Source organism: Cololabis saira, chromosome 12 (assembly GCF_033807715.1).
Source record: "Cololabis saira isolate AMF1-May2022 chromosome 12, fColSai1.1, whole genome shotgun sequence".
NCBI lineage: Eukaryota > Metazoa > Chordata > Actinopteri > Beloniformes > Belonidae > Cololabis > Cololabis saira.
This window is the reverse complement of record NC_084598.1, coordinates 28,983,660-28,996,194: the sequence shown is the minus strand read 5'-3', so window position 1 is coordinate 28,996,194 and position 12,535 is coordinate 28,983,660. Positions and strand designations below refer to the sequence as shown.

At 40.4% G+C, this 12,535-nt stretch overlaps 2 protein-coding genes across 2 annotated transcripts; one reads left to right on the top strand and one right to left on the bottom strand.

The window, feature by feature from the left end:
- The first annotated feature begins 396 nt into the window (after nucleotides 1-396).
- On the top strand, nucleotides 397-5,456 carry fam217ba (family with sequence similarity 217 member Ba). The gene is made up of 4 exons (XM_061736437.1): nucleotides 397-891; nucleotides 1,714-1,813; nucleotides 1,908-1,972; nucleotides 2,735-5,456. The coding sequence occupies exons 1-4, from the start codon at nucleotides 785-787 to the stop codon at nucleotides 4,152-4,154; spliced, it is 1,692 nt and encodes a 563-aa protein (XP_061592421.1). The 5' UTR covers nucleotides 397-784; the 3' UTR covers nucleotides 4,155-5,456.
- A 535-nt stretch (nucleotides 5,457-5,991) lies between these two features.
- Nucleotides 5,992-12,178, bottom strand: ttll9 (tubulin tyrosine ligase-like family, member 9). Its single transcript, XM_061734861.1, has 14 exons — nucleotides 12,164-12,178; nucleotides 10,089-10,135; nucleotides 9,878-9,973; nucleotides 9,594-9,705; nucleotides 9,049-9,234; nucleotides 8,835-8,903; nucleotides 8,655-8,745; nucleotides 7,695-7,735; nucleotides 7,514-7,601; nucleotides 7,226-7,284; nucleotides 6,899-7,095; nucleotides 6,629-6,742; nucleotides 6,254-6,378; nucleotides 5,992-6,062 (listed from the first exon to the last, which is right to left on the bottom strand). Exons 1-14 carry the CDS (start codon nucleotides 12,176-12,178, stop codon nucleotides 5,992-5,994), a joined length of 1,311 nt encoding a protein of 436 aa, XP_061590845.1.
- Between the last annotated feature and the right edge of the window lie 357 nt (nucleotides 12,179-12,535).

Below are 12,535 nucleotides of genomic sequence, written 5' to 3'. Positions count from 1 at the left end.
ACAATAAAATAACTGAAAAAATCTGAAAAATGGTTCAAATATGTTATTTTGTTACTTGAAAAATTTAAAATATTTTTATGTAAAATATGCTTTGTTGATGAGAAAATTGAGAGAATTACTCCTATGTGGAATTAATAAAATCTTATTTTTGCCATCTGAAAAAAATTAATATATTATATTTGGTGCCTAAACTGTTTCCCAAGTATATTAGTGCGTGTGTGAATGAATAAATGAGACGTAAAAGGTAAATTTCTTTGTATAAAGGCGCTTTATGAAAATAAGTCCATTTACTGTTTACAGCGCAGTCTTGCCACATCCAATATGGCGGCGACGTTGACGTACGGCTCAGCGCTGGATGGGGCGTCTACGTTTTTATGTCTATGGGCAGGCGAGCCAGTCAGCAGCAGGTAAACAAACCCATCTCACTGGGAAGCAGAGTCAAACAAAGCGTCTGCACTGTTTTTTCGTTTTTTTTTGCAATTGTCATGGCGAGAAAGATGACAGTCGAATACGACGTGCATCTGCTGTCACAACCCCATTAAAATAACTGCAGAACCGGAGTTCAAAACCGTGAGCTCGACTGAGTTGACGTTTGTGAAGCTGCAGCATCAGAGAAGAGGCTGAGATCTGCGAGTGATGCACTGCAGCACATCGGAGAAAATGGGCGCTTTTAGCCGTCATTTGAAAGGAGTGTGTCACATCCGAGATGTCGGTTGGCTTCTTTAGCTACCGTTTAATTTAACAACCCACGCTGGATTCGGCACAGCATCCCCTGTGGTGCAACATGGGGCCCATTATGCAGGAGCGCACTGCATCCACGACGCTGAAACGCGTCGTTTCCAAAGAGAAGATACGCGTTAAGAATACTGAAAACAGCGGGACAGTGACCAGGTAGGCCTCGTTTTTTACAATGGCACGAATACGATGGGTAGTTGTGTTTTACTCAGTACTCGAGTTGTAAAAAATAAATCAGGGGGGATGGTGGATTTTATCATATGGGGACAGATAATTTGTGCTGTACAAATAATATAATATATTACAAATAATAGCACTGACCAAAACACCTGCAGAAATACTGCAGGAATGACATAGCAGCAGTTAAATGCAGCCTTCTATAAGCTTTAAATCAAATACATCAAAACACAACAATAAAAAACTGTTTTCTGAACTTATCAATATGCCTCTGTCCTTCACAGGATAAGTAAAATGGATCACTGCAAAAACTCACACTCTTAACAAGAATATTTGTCTTATTTCTTGTTCAAATGTCTCATTTTAGTAAAAAAAATCTCAAAGAAGACTCATCACTGGAAAAAACAACAATTTTCACCTGTTTCAAGTAGATTTTCACTTAAAATAAGAAGAAAAATCTGCCAAATCTTTTTTTTGCTTATAATAAGAAGATAAATCTTGTCCCACTGGCAGATGTTCCTACTTATTTCAAGTGAAAATTTACTTGAAATAGGTGAAAATTTTCACATTTTTCTGGTGTTATTTTTCTGGTGATGACTCTAAATGTTGAAATAGCAGTAAAACCACATTCATTGATGAAATGACATAAGGGATGGAAAGGGGGGATGGCAGTTTTACAGGGATGGGATGATTTTGACCATTTTTATTTCAGGGGGGGATGCCATCCCCCCTCATCCCCCCTCAACTCCAGTACTGGTTTTACTGCAGGGACAAATTTGAACCATGATAATGTTTTCACAGTTTAAAGAAAGGTAACAAGACGAAGAAGGCAGTGAGCCAAATGAGAAATGGCCTGCCAGGACCAGGTCAGGATAAGGACGCAGTGACATCAATCCACAGGGTATGTGACTGGCATTTTGATGAAGAATAGAGATGATTGTTTATTAAATACTTTGCTTGATTGACAAAATAAAATTTTGATGACTGTGTTACAGGGTGCACAATCCAAAAGTGGAAGACTCAAGTCTAGCTCTACACGTAATACTAACAACGTGTCCAGGTAAGGATCATAATTTATGAACAGTGTTGCCAACTCCTCAGTAAGGAAAGTAGCTATTGGCTGTCCCAAAAGTCGCTAGAAGTCGCTAAATGACGTCATCGCCTAATTTGCATAATTGGCAATTTGCATATAACTGTAATGGACGCTGTAGGAGAGGAATAACGTCGTGGGAGAGACAAAAGTGAGTAAAAAACACCCTAAATATGTTTAGAACTACAAATGTACAAAAATAATTTCAACATTAACAACATTTAATGATTTCAATGCTTTGTCTAGATCCACATTACACACATCAGTGTTGTCCTGTATTGTTAAATGTTATAACAGCAAATTTAATCAAAAGATTGTTATGTAGGGTGAAATTCCTAGCTCTACAACCAACCCTCCTCCTTTATCCGGGCTTGGGACCGGCAAAGTGACCCAAAAGAAAAAAGAAACGTTTACATTTACATCCCGCTCTGCAAGCCAGCGGCGGCTTTGTGCAAGCGCATTTCATTTGCAGTCTGGACGCGGAGTGGTGAGGGTCTCGTCTCTGCTCTGCTCTGCCCACCAGATAAGTCTCCAATAACACCAGAAAAAGTCGCTAGATTTGTCGCTAGTCGCTTTTTTGGAAAAAAAAGTCGCTATAGGGGTCTGAAAAGTCGCTAAATCTAGCGACAAAGTCGCTAAGTTGGCAACACTGTTTATGAATGCTTTCCTTCAGGTAAAGTTATTTCCTAAACCCTTAAGGGCTTTCCTCTCAATTAATCTGGTTCTTTACAGTCCTGAAGAGGATGTAGATTTGAGGCCTCAACTCCGCAAACACTCATCTGTTACAAAAAAAGAGGAAAAACGAGAAAACCAACGGATGCCAATGCCACAGTGCAGTACTGAGCTCCTCCAGAATCGTCAGGGGATGGGGAAAAATCGGCGAGCCCTCTCCCTGCCGCTTTCTCCAATATCAGGGCTACGCCACTCACCAGCTCTGCCCCTATCACGCTCCCCCGCCCCCACCCCGGAGACACTACAGCAGCACTACAACCACAAGGATGAAGACACTGACAGTGCCAGCGATCTGTCCGACTCTGAGAGGTTGCCTGTCCTGCCCTCTCCGTGCACCCCCTGCACACCTCCTCACCTCAACCTGCGCGCAGAGATCATCAACAGTGATGACTTCCCCCCAGACTTTCCAGGACCCCATGGGATAGCGGGTGATGAAGATGAGAGTGAAATCCCCAAGTACGGTTACTCAGACTTCCTGCCTCCTCCTTTCAACAGCTGGAGTCTGAGACAGTTGGCGATGTTTCTTCACACCGAGGGTCGCGGTGCCCCCCGGCCCAAGCCCGTGGGGCCCATGGAGAAGTACCTGGAGAGGCTGCTGCAGCTGGAGTGGCTCCAGATCCAAACAGTTCAAGCAGAGAACAGCCGCCCACCTGGGAGCCGTCCAAGGCCGCAGAGCTTCCCCTCTGCAGCTGCCACTCACATATCCAGGCCTCACACGGCACCGCCGTCCCGTCTCAACTCCCCCAAAGGGCTGCGGCAAAGCCAGCGAGCTTTTACCCCCGTCAGTAACCCCTTGTCACCTGCCTCGGCCCAACACCAGCTGTCCCGCTTTCCCGTCTGTCCACACTGTCACACCCGCTATCCATTGTGTAACGGCAGCTGCTCGGCCTATGCGTACCAGCGCCACTCGCGTCTCAGCCCACTGCTCGAGCGCAAAACGCGAACCGGAGCAGCAGCAAAGAGAAGCAGCAGCGAGACTCGAGCGACCTCCGCGGAAAGCAGGAGCCCAGGAGGTCAAGGCGGAAACGGAGGAGGAGGAGCCCGGACCCCCGTGAGCCCGTCGGCTGGGAGGAGTCACCTCAGGCACATGCAGGCCGCAGGTAATGCCCGCAAGCCGCCCCACGAATCTAGCGCCAATCAAAACAGCAGAGGTCAGGTGAGGAAAAGCAGAGTCAGAGCTTACTCGGAGACAGATGTCAAAAAGGAACCTGGAGGAGTTAAACCACCAAGCGCTGAGAAACGTGGTTCTGCTGCAAGTAAGAGGGAGATCATGACACCAACAAGAGAAGAAAAGGATTATCTGAGGATAGAGGCAGGAGGTCAGGGCTGTAAAACCGCCATGAAAAGAGCATCTTCCTCCAAAGCTCAGCTAAGTAAACAGAATGGCAAGACAAAAAATGTCCACTTTGTTGCAAAGTAACTCCTATAGACCTGATGGATAGAGCTTTACTTAGTAACATATACTTGCTTTTGGTGTAACGTGTGTAATACAAGCACCTTCTAACTGTATTACAGCAGACTAATTAATTCACTGGTGTACAGCCATTAAACAGTTGAAACTAAGAGCGACCGAGCAGCTAGAATTCAGATAGACTAAAACTCCTTTCATTTCATGTAAATGGCCAGGTATATTCATAATTGCTGAGCTGTGTATTTAACAGAAGTCTGAGTATGAACTTGAACTCTGATTCTGTGATTAAAAACAGCTTTTATTTAAACTTCTATTGCACTTGCAGAGCCATCACTCAATATTCTACTAATGTTAAAATAGAAATAAAATAAGGATCCACTGTTCTGCTGGACAGCTTTGAACACAAGTAATCCATAGTAGTGTTTAACAACAGTCATCGCATTTCAGTCATCAAATACTTGAGCAACTTTTGATGGTGGAATGTATTTATTTTCAATTGTTTTCCTTTACTTGATGTTTTCTTTTTTTATTATTTATTTATTTTGTGCCTCGTGTTTTAAAGTGTATACTAAGTTGAAGCATCTTTTAGTTGAATGGGAGGCACGTTAAAGAGTGGGTTACTGCAATACTGTGGTTGTTTTCAGATATGTTGTGCTATGGTTTTACATTTTTGGTTACAAGGGCTCTTGGTCTTTGACTCGCTGGAATTGTCGTCAGTGAAAATGTATTTTGCATAGAGCCAAGCTCCTCCTGTCGTTGAAGATGGTGTAACGTTTGCTACGAATGTAAATGCATATTTTTCCAGATTTTATATACCATAGTTATATTTATGAGAAGTGTTGTGTTGGACTTGTATTTATCATTGACATTGTTGAGTTTACATTGCCACGCACAATAAGAAAATATTTCGTAAAAAAGCTGAATGTAACTATGTCTCCTGTGCTGTCATTAAAATGATTCAGTTGAATTTTCCAAACGAATCATCGCTGGTCGACTGCAGCATGGTGGTGTTTGGAAGATCCACATTCCACTGCATACTTGACATCTGTCGAACATTGTTTACATTATAGTGCTGTATCTGTTTCTTGTATGATTTAACATGTGCAACTGATTCGTGAGAACAATAAATCACAGAAAAATGTGAAATATCTTAACCGCTTATACTTTCACAATATCCATGTAAAATATTCAAGCCATAGGTAACGAACCAGGACACGCAATATAGTTGTAAACGTTGTACACTACATGGACATGCACGCTGAAAGATTGTAGTATGTATTTTCTTGGTGTTGAATGCAAGTGTTTGTAAGGCATAGAAATAAATGTTTTGCACATGAAAGAGGTCTTTTCTTTTTTTCGTTGAATTGCCTGGAAAAGCAAAAGTAGATAACCTGGGTTCCTTCTTCCCTTCTCTTCCTTCTCCCTACAGAGGTTTCTTCCTCTTAAAGGGAATTTTTCCTTTCCTTAATCGCCTGGTGCTTGCTCAGGATGAGACATTGTTTCAAAAAAAAGTTTTGATGCAATCTGTTGGTTCCTTAGCGAAGCGATAATTACTGTTATCCAATTAGCTTTGTGTTGATTGGACTAATTTGGAATCAGCTGAACTATTGTTGAAGTGTCATGAGATGAAGCTTGTGATTTGTCATTATATTAATCAAGTTAAATTAAATTTAATATATCAAATCTACACTTTTAAAAACTCATGGTTGCTCAAAACACGACTTGCTCCTGCAGATTTTAACAAAGTTCACCGAAGAACTATTGAGCCAAGAAATACTACATTTTATTATTTTTGCTTTAACTTAAACCATCTACGATGTTAGCAGGCTAGAAGTCCTGCACATGTTCACTTCTTCCTCTGGAATAGAAAAGGTCTTTGAAGCTGGCGAAGCTGCTGCTCTCTGTCATTCACGCATCCTGCAATGAAGAACAGGTGAATATTTTAGTGATTATAGTCATCATATGATTATTCAGAATATAAATCATAACCAGTCAAATATCACAGTAGTTGCATGAAAGACTTTGTCAGAATGTCTTATTTCTAATCCTTAAAAAACGAGAACTCCTGTTGCCTCATTAAGTTTGCATTAGGAACACTGTTAAATTACCCAAGTGTGTGTTGGCAATGAAACTTGAACTGCAAAGTGTTTGCAGATTGACATCCTCTCTATAGACGGGTCCATCATTCCACATGAGATCATAGCCTCCCACTCGTTTCTCCTTGCCAGTCAGCCTAATTAGAGAACCAGTCTGTTAGAACTCTAGAACGGTTATCAGATCACCACATGAATGCACGGTCTTCATCAGGTGATCTGATAAGATGGTAGGAAGTTTTTCTTAACACCTACAGCGTCTTCTTCAACTTCAAACATGCCACAACACTATTTTTAAAAATAGTTCCTTCTTCTTCTTTTTTAATGAATCAAATGAAAACCAGGAAACTAGCGTTCCTTTTTCCCAAAAGAATGGTTGCACCTCTTTACCTTCCCTCCATATCAACAACATTCAAAGTGTCCTCCAGCAGTCTGCACTTCATCTCGCCATCCTCTTGACTGCTGGCTGTGTATGACGGTGAGGCGTTCACTTCAATCAACCACCTGCAAAACAAGGGGACAGAATTCAAACATTTACTTACCGGTAGCTTTTCGACCAGTTACCAGTTGGTTGGGGGTTGCTGATACAACTTGGTGGTGCATGCTCCAACGGGGAGTGTGTGCAGGTCTGTTGATGACGCTCTTTGATGGCCCACTTACGGTTTGAGGTTCTGGTCCAGAAGTATGTCGTAGCCATAGAGCTCGAAGCAGTGTTTGTCATTTATAATGATCTTCTGAACACTCTGAAGGCTTCGGACAAAGATGTTGTCTATTTCTTTAAAGAGGGTTTCGACTACCTCTCGACCGTGTTTGGCAGTGAGGTATCTTCGAAGCTGCTGCATCTGCCATTTACATCCCTGTTTAGTGACAGGGATGAACATAATATAAATACAGTAATGAAAATATACAAATAGTTACTTATTATATGATATAACTTATACGATACAGTAAGGGATCACTGATTTGTGAGCTTCATACAATACACACCTTTTCAGGGTCATAGTCAGGTGCTGTTTTCTGAACAGAGACGTTTGTGAGGTGCATGTCTGAAATGCTGCAATAAGGATTATTTAGAAACTTGGATGAAGAGCCTTAGAAACTGGGCCAAACTGAGCTTTTCAAAACAGGATTTGCATGAATATTTTATTAAAATAAGTAACAGAACAACTAAAGGGTATTTTTCTTCTACACTATCGTATAAATGAATCAGCATTCAAATCTAAATTACTAAATGTGCACAAAAGTACGTTGTTACCGAAAGAAAAAAAGGGATACACTTGTCGTGAATGCTGGTGAGGGAAAAGCGAGTGCCGGAAAAGCGGGCGAAGCCGTCTCGATACAGCCAAGCTCTCAGGGGAACATACTGGAATACAAACACATATTCACTCATTTAACTATGCACCAATATTCAAACTTTGTGCCAAACATTGGACAATAGGAAACAATCAGTACTTACTGACGTGACCAGGACATAAACTCTCAGATCAAATTTCCTCCCTGTAAGGACAGAAAAAAAGAAACTTGGGAAACTTCCACATTTATGTGTTAGGGCCAGTAGCAGAACAAGACTAGTGCAGGCTTGTTTTAAACAGAGCTGCAGGGGGATACCAACATGATCCACTGAGCGGTGCCCCTCACCCCTTTTGCTCTCCTCTCCTCTTCTTCTCTTTCCTTTCTTCAGCTCAATCCACAGTTATTAATTATAAGTATCTCATCACCATAATTGCGCTCCATTGTTCTTGTAGTTTGTTGTGCTGGTCTGCTCCGTCTTTTTCTCTTCTATCCATGTTTACAGACCAGAGCTTCCAGAGCTGCATGCTGCCCTGCAGTCCCACCCTCTGACCACCTCAGCGTTTGCTGTCTATACCTATTTATATAGTCCGTCAACTAATCACGTATCAGTCATATGTACATACAACTCTTCAGACAACGGATGACTACTAATAAATCTTGTATCTTGTACCACTGACAATATATCTGTGCCTCTCCTCCCTCTGTTGTTCATCCTCTCTTTCCTATCCCCTTTTTCCTGCTCTATCCAGCTGGCCTTCAGCAGAAGGGTTTCCCCTAATGAGTCAGGTCCTGCTCAAGGTTTCTTCCCTCCTAAAGGGGAGTTTTTCTTGCTACTGTTTGGCTTAAGGTTTTCCTCCCACTAGGGGAGTTTTTACCTGCCATTGTTTATGTAATAATTGCTCGGGGGTCATGTTCTGGGTCTCTGGAAAGAGCCTAAAGACAACTTGTGTTGTAATAGACGTTATGTAAGTAAAATTGAATTACAGTGTACATGCAGTTATTGTACAATTCACAATTTGACACTTTTTTTTAAAACTACATTTCATAGAATTCAATTCCTCTTTTCAAAAAAGTGATTTATAATCAGAGCACATTTTTTTATAAGATTAAATTAGTTTATTACCGTTAATAAGGTAGGGGCTCTCGACATAACGCTGCGCTACGTAGTTTTCAACGTGTGCTGCATCCTTCTCTTCCTCTGAGCGGGAACTGTTCTGTGTAAGCACATTATCAGTGAGTGTGGAAGTACAACATTAGCTTTTGAATTTACATCCAATTCGTACATCAACTTCATAAACATTACCTTCTTCCAATCGGTTATGTCCTTCAGTTTCCTGAACAGGAAAATGCCTTTGCCTTGAGACTTTGCAACCTAAATAAACACAAACACATTCATTTTCATGCTGTCAAAGCGGTTTGGAGATAACTTTATTTTTGTTTCTAGGATCAGAAAAAAATGAAAGGATAAAATATCTCTTTCACAAATTTGGTTAAATCTCTGGCCTTCTTTGGCTCACCGGCTTCATGATCCAAGTGCTGCCAGAGTTTCTGTTGAACTCCTCCACAAAGAGGTGGTACTCGCTGGGCATTGCAAAAGTGCAGGGGAAAAAATCACATTCGGATGCCTCGCTGTGGCTGGACTCCTTCTCGAGATTTTTCTGGAACCTTTTGAGGTTTTTCACCATGAAATCTTTGCGTGACAGCTGTGATATATAATTCAGAAAACATACACACCACATCTGTTATTGCAGATAGATAGATAGATAAATAGATAGATAGATAGATAGATAGATAGATAGATAGATAGATAGATAGATAGATAGATAGATAGATAGATAGATAGATAGATAGATAGATAGATAGATAGATAGATAGATAGATAGATAGATAGATAGATAGATAGATAGATAGATAGATAGATAGATAGATAGATAGATAGATCTTTATTAATCCAGAGGGAAATTCAAGGTATTCAGCAGCTACATAGATGCCCAAAAAGCAGGTTAGTATCAACAACAAACAGAAATATCATCCTTAAAGTTTACAGCCATAACATACTCACCTCATAATAATTGCGAAAGTGGTTTATTCTAACATGCTCTTCCATGTACATCTGATCAAAATTCTCCTTGAGCCAGCCTACATCACACCAGTTGAAGTCCCACTCTCCATCACTGTACACAGGAGAAAACAGGTCAAGAATTCAACCAGATAAAAGTTGATGAGGGATGATTCATTCTGAATTCACTCATGCTGCTTATTGAATGCCTCTCACACATGGTAACATTCAAGGATGATCCTACACCTTTCCTGCAAAGCTCTCTCTACAATTATCTACCAACTCACTCTTTGACTTCAACCCAGTTTGGTCTTTGGCGCAGGACAACTTGTACTGTGCTGCTGATCATGCTACATTTGTAACGCACGCAACTTCTTCCTTGCCTGAGGGGACAAATTAATAACACAGCGAGCGTTGCCAGAGTGTGTTGCCAGAGTGTTCTTTTGTGTGGGTGCGAATCACAGATAATTGTAACACAGCTTATCTACAGCACCTTACCGTTCCCCAGTTTTGGCTTTATCACATGGGCCTTTATACCCAGATGTCTGTAAAGAAAGCAAATCAAAATGAAATTCTACTCACTTGCTTATTACAAGTAGATTTACTTTATTCTTTGCTATAATCTTTTATGTCATGATATCTTCTTCTTGTAAGCCAGTAGTTTTTTTTACATAAATATTTGAGTTTTTTGTATATTGCATTTATCTGAAGGCTGTAGACAATGATTGCTTTACATATTAAGCATTTTAGCATTTAAAATCTTCAAAATATAAGGTTTTCCAGATTCAAATACCCAACAGATTATCCAAGTAAAGGCTTTGCGATCATGTCACCACATTCCAGTTTTGGTAAATCTCCCATGTGTATAGCTCGTGTTTGGTCCTGTACACCAGTGATCTTGGGTAGTAATATGTTGCTCTGTTTGTTGGTTGGTTTCTTTTTTTTTTTATTGTACACTTTGTATTTTGTTGTATAAATGGTATATGGATCTATGCTTAGATACTGTTGTTTGGCCAAGAGCAGAGAGACCATCATTTAAAAAAGAGAGACAATGGGATTACTTTTCCTAGCTTTCCTGCCAGCTGCATGTAAACATATACTGTACTTCCATCATGCCAGATTAACTTGTTTACTTGCGGTCCTCAACAATGTAGATTATCACTATTTGTTACCGCACTACTACTCGGTTTTGCTGTTTGTTTAGTTTTATTTACTTCAAGACCGTCAACATACTAATGATCGGAGTAAAGACCTGATATATAGTTGTTGTACCTCTGATTCGTTGTGATTTTTATTGTCATTACCATCTCTTTCTTCAGAGCGGACCTTAGTTTATGTAGTTAGGCTGTACAAGACTTTAAGAATAGATGAGAAAAGTACACAAATAAAGATGTGCCAAACCTTCATTTGAGTGACTGTATTAGAAGAGCTTGTCAGCTTGAAGGTTTTTAAGTCCTCGACTCATCTACCTCTAAATTGCATGTGACTGATGGGGTTTGTTACTCCTGAGCTGCTCATCTGTATGAACTCACACCACAGATAAGACAAGAAAACACATTGGGTGGTTGGGCGTCTCAGTGAAGGGAGCAGGTGGGGTCAGCTGTGCTTTCTTTGGGGCCTCACATGAATCTCAACTGTTCAAAAGCAGTGTCTGGGCCTTTTTCTACAGAGAAGGTACACTACACTTCCTGAGGGGCCTGTTCGTTCAGCATCAGCAGGAAACTGCTGTGGAAAACCAGTGTTTTCTTCTACTCTGTGGTGGGAAGCAGCACGGTGAAGAAGGATTTCACCAAGCAACTCCATAGTGGGTGGTAGGAAAGAGAGCATGGGGAGGATATGGGAAACAACACCTGGGGAAGAGGTGTAATGCCTGCTGATGACCATCACATACATCTCCCAAACCCCAGGAATCAGACAGACTCACATTTTCATGAAGAGTCATTATTTATTTTTTTATTTATCATTCAATTCTCACAACTGCTGACACATAGTTTTAACCAATAAGCTGCAATTTATGTATAGATTTTTTTTGGTCTGTCATACTCATTTTTTGTATGTGTTTTTCTTTCTTTCATTATTTATTTATTTATGGTGCTGTTTTCTTTCTTTCCCTTTGGTGCCGTAACCCGGAACATACATTTTTCCTCAATAAAATTGTTCTATCTATCTTGCTTTGGACGGTAACTTGTCACAGTGGGTTTACTCCATAATTTTCTTTCTGTTTAATTATTTTATTTTCGTTTATCGTGGCTTATCTCCTTTTAATTCTTTTTTGACCAGGCACTTCTGTAGCCACCAGCATGGCTGCCACATCACAAAATACAACAGGCTTTCCCAAGCCCTATTTAAGAAAGGATATTTAAAATTAAAATATTAGTTAATTGAAAGATCCTTTTTCTTAAAGTAAAGAATTGTGATACTTGAGCAGAGAGAACCTTGCTCCACTATGGATTACTGATTTTTGACTCTTACCATTGCAAAATAGTCTTGCCTCAATTGACACCTCATTTGCTTACAAAAGTCACAAAAAGCTATTTAACCCCAACACAAAATAGCTATTGGTTTGTTCTTACCTTGTACTTTGACATTGAAGCCGTCACCATAAATAAAAATACACAACCTGCTGTTGAAGTAAATAGTCTTTAAAGCTACAAGTATCTGGTGAGACTGGAGTTTCACAACGACTGTTGTCATGGTAACGTCCTAACAACAGGAAGGAAGATTGTCCGAGTGAGCTTCTGTAGCATAAAAAAAGAGAAAAATATCCTCAAAGTACCAATCAATCACCATGCGGTGGCGCCAAAACTTCAACCTAATTTAACAGGACGGCTCTTAAACGGATTATTACCCCACACCTCTCCCTTTCTCAAAGAAGTTACATTAGATGTTTAAACGTTAAATAGCTTGCATTGGACCAAATCACTTTGAATGTCAAATTATCTGCC

Excerpts from the sequence above, each read along its gene's own strand:
- fam217ba (XM_061736437.1), top strand. The coding sequence starts at position 785 with ATGGGGCCCATTATGCAGGAGCGCACTGCATCCACGACGCTGAAACGC. Across the intron at positions 892-1,713 it reads AACAGCGGGACAGTGACCAG|TTTAAAGAAAGGTAACAAGA; the intron begins GTAGGCCTCGTT and ends ATGTTTTCACAG. Across the intron at positions 1,814-1,907 it reads CAGTGACATCAATCCACAGG|GGTGCACAATCCAAAAGTGG; the intron begins GTATGTGACTGG and ends ACTGTGTTACAG.
- ttll9 (XM_061734861.1), bottom strand. Across the intron at positions 9,974-10,088 it reads AAAGCCAAAACTGGGGAACG|GCAAGGAAGAAGTTGCGTGC; the intron begins GTAAGGTGCTGT and ends TTGTCCCCTCAG. Across the intron at positions 8,904-9,048 it reads GCACTTGGATCATGAAGCCG|GTTGCAAAGTCTCAAGGCAA; the intron begins GTGAGCCAAAGA and ends GTGTTTATTTAG.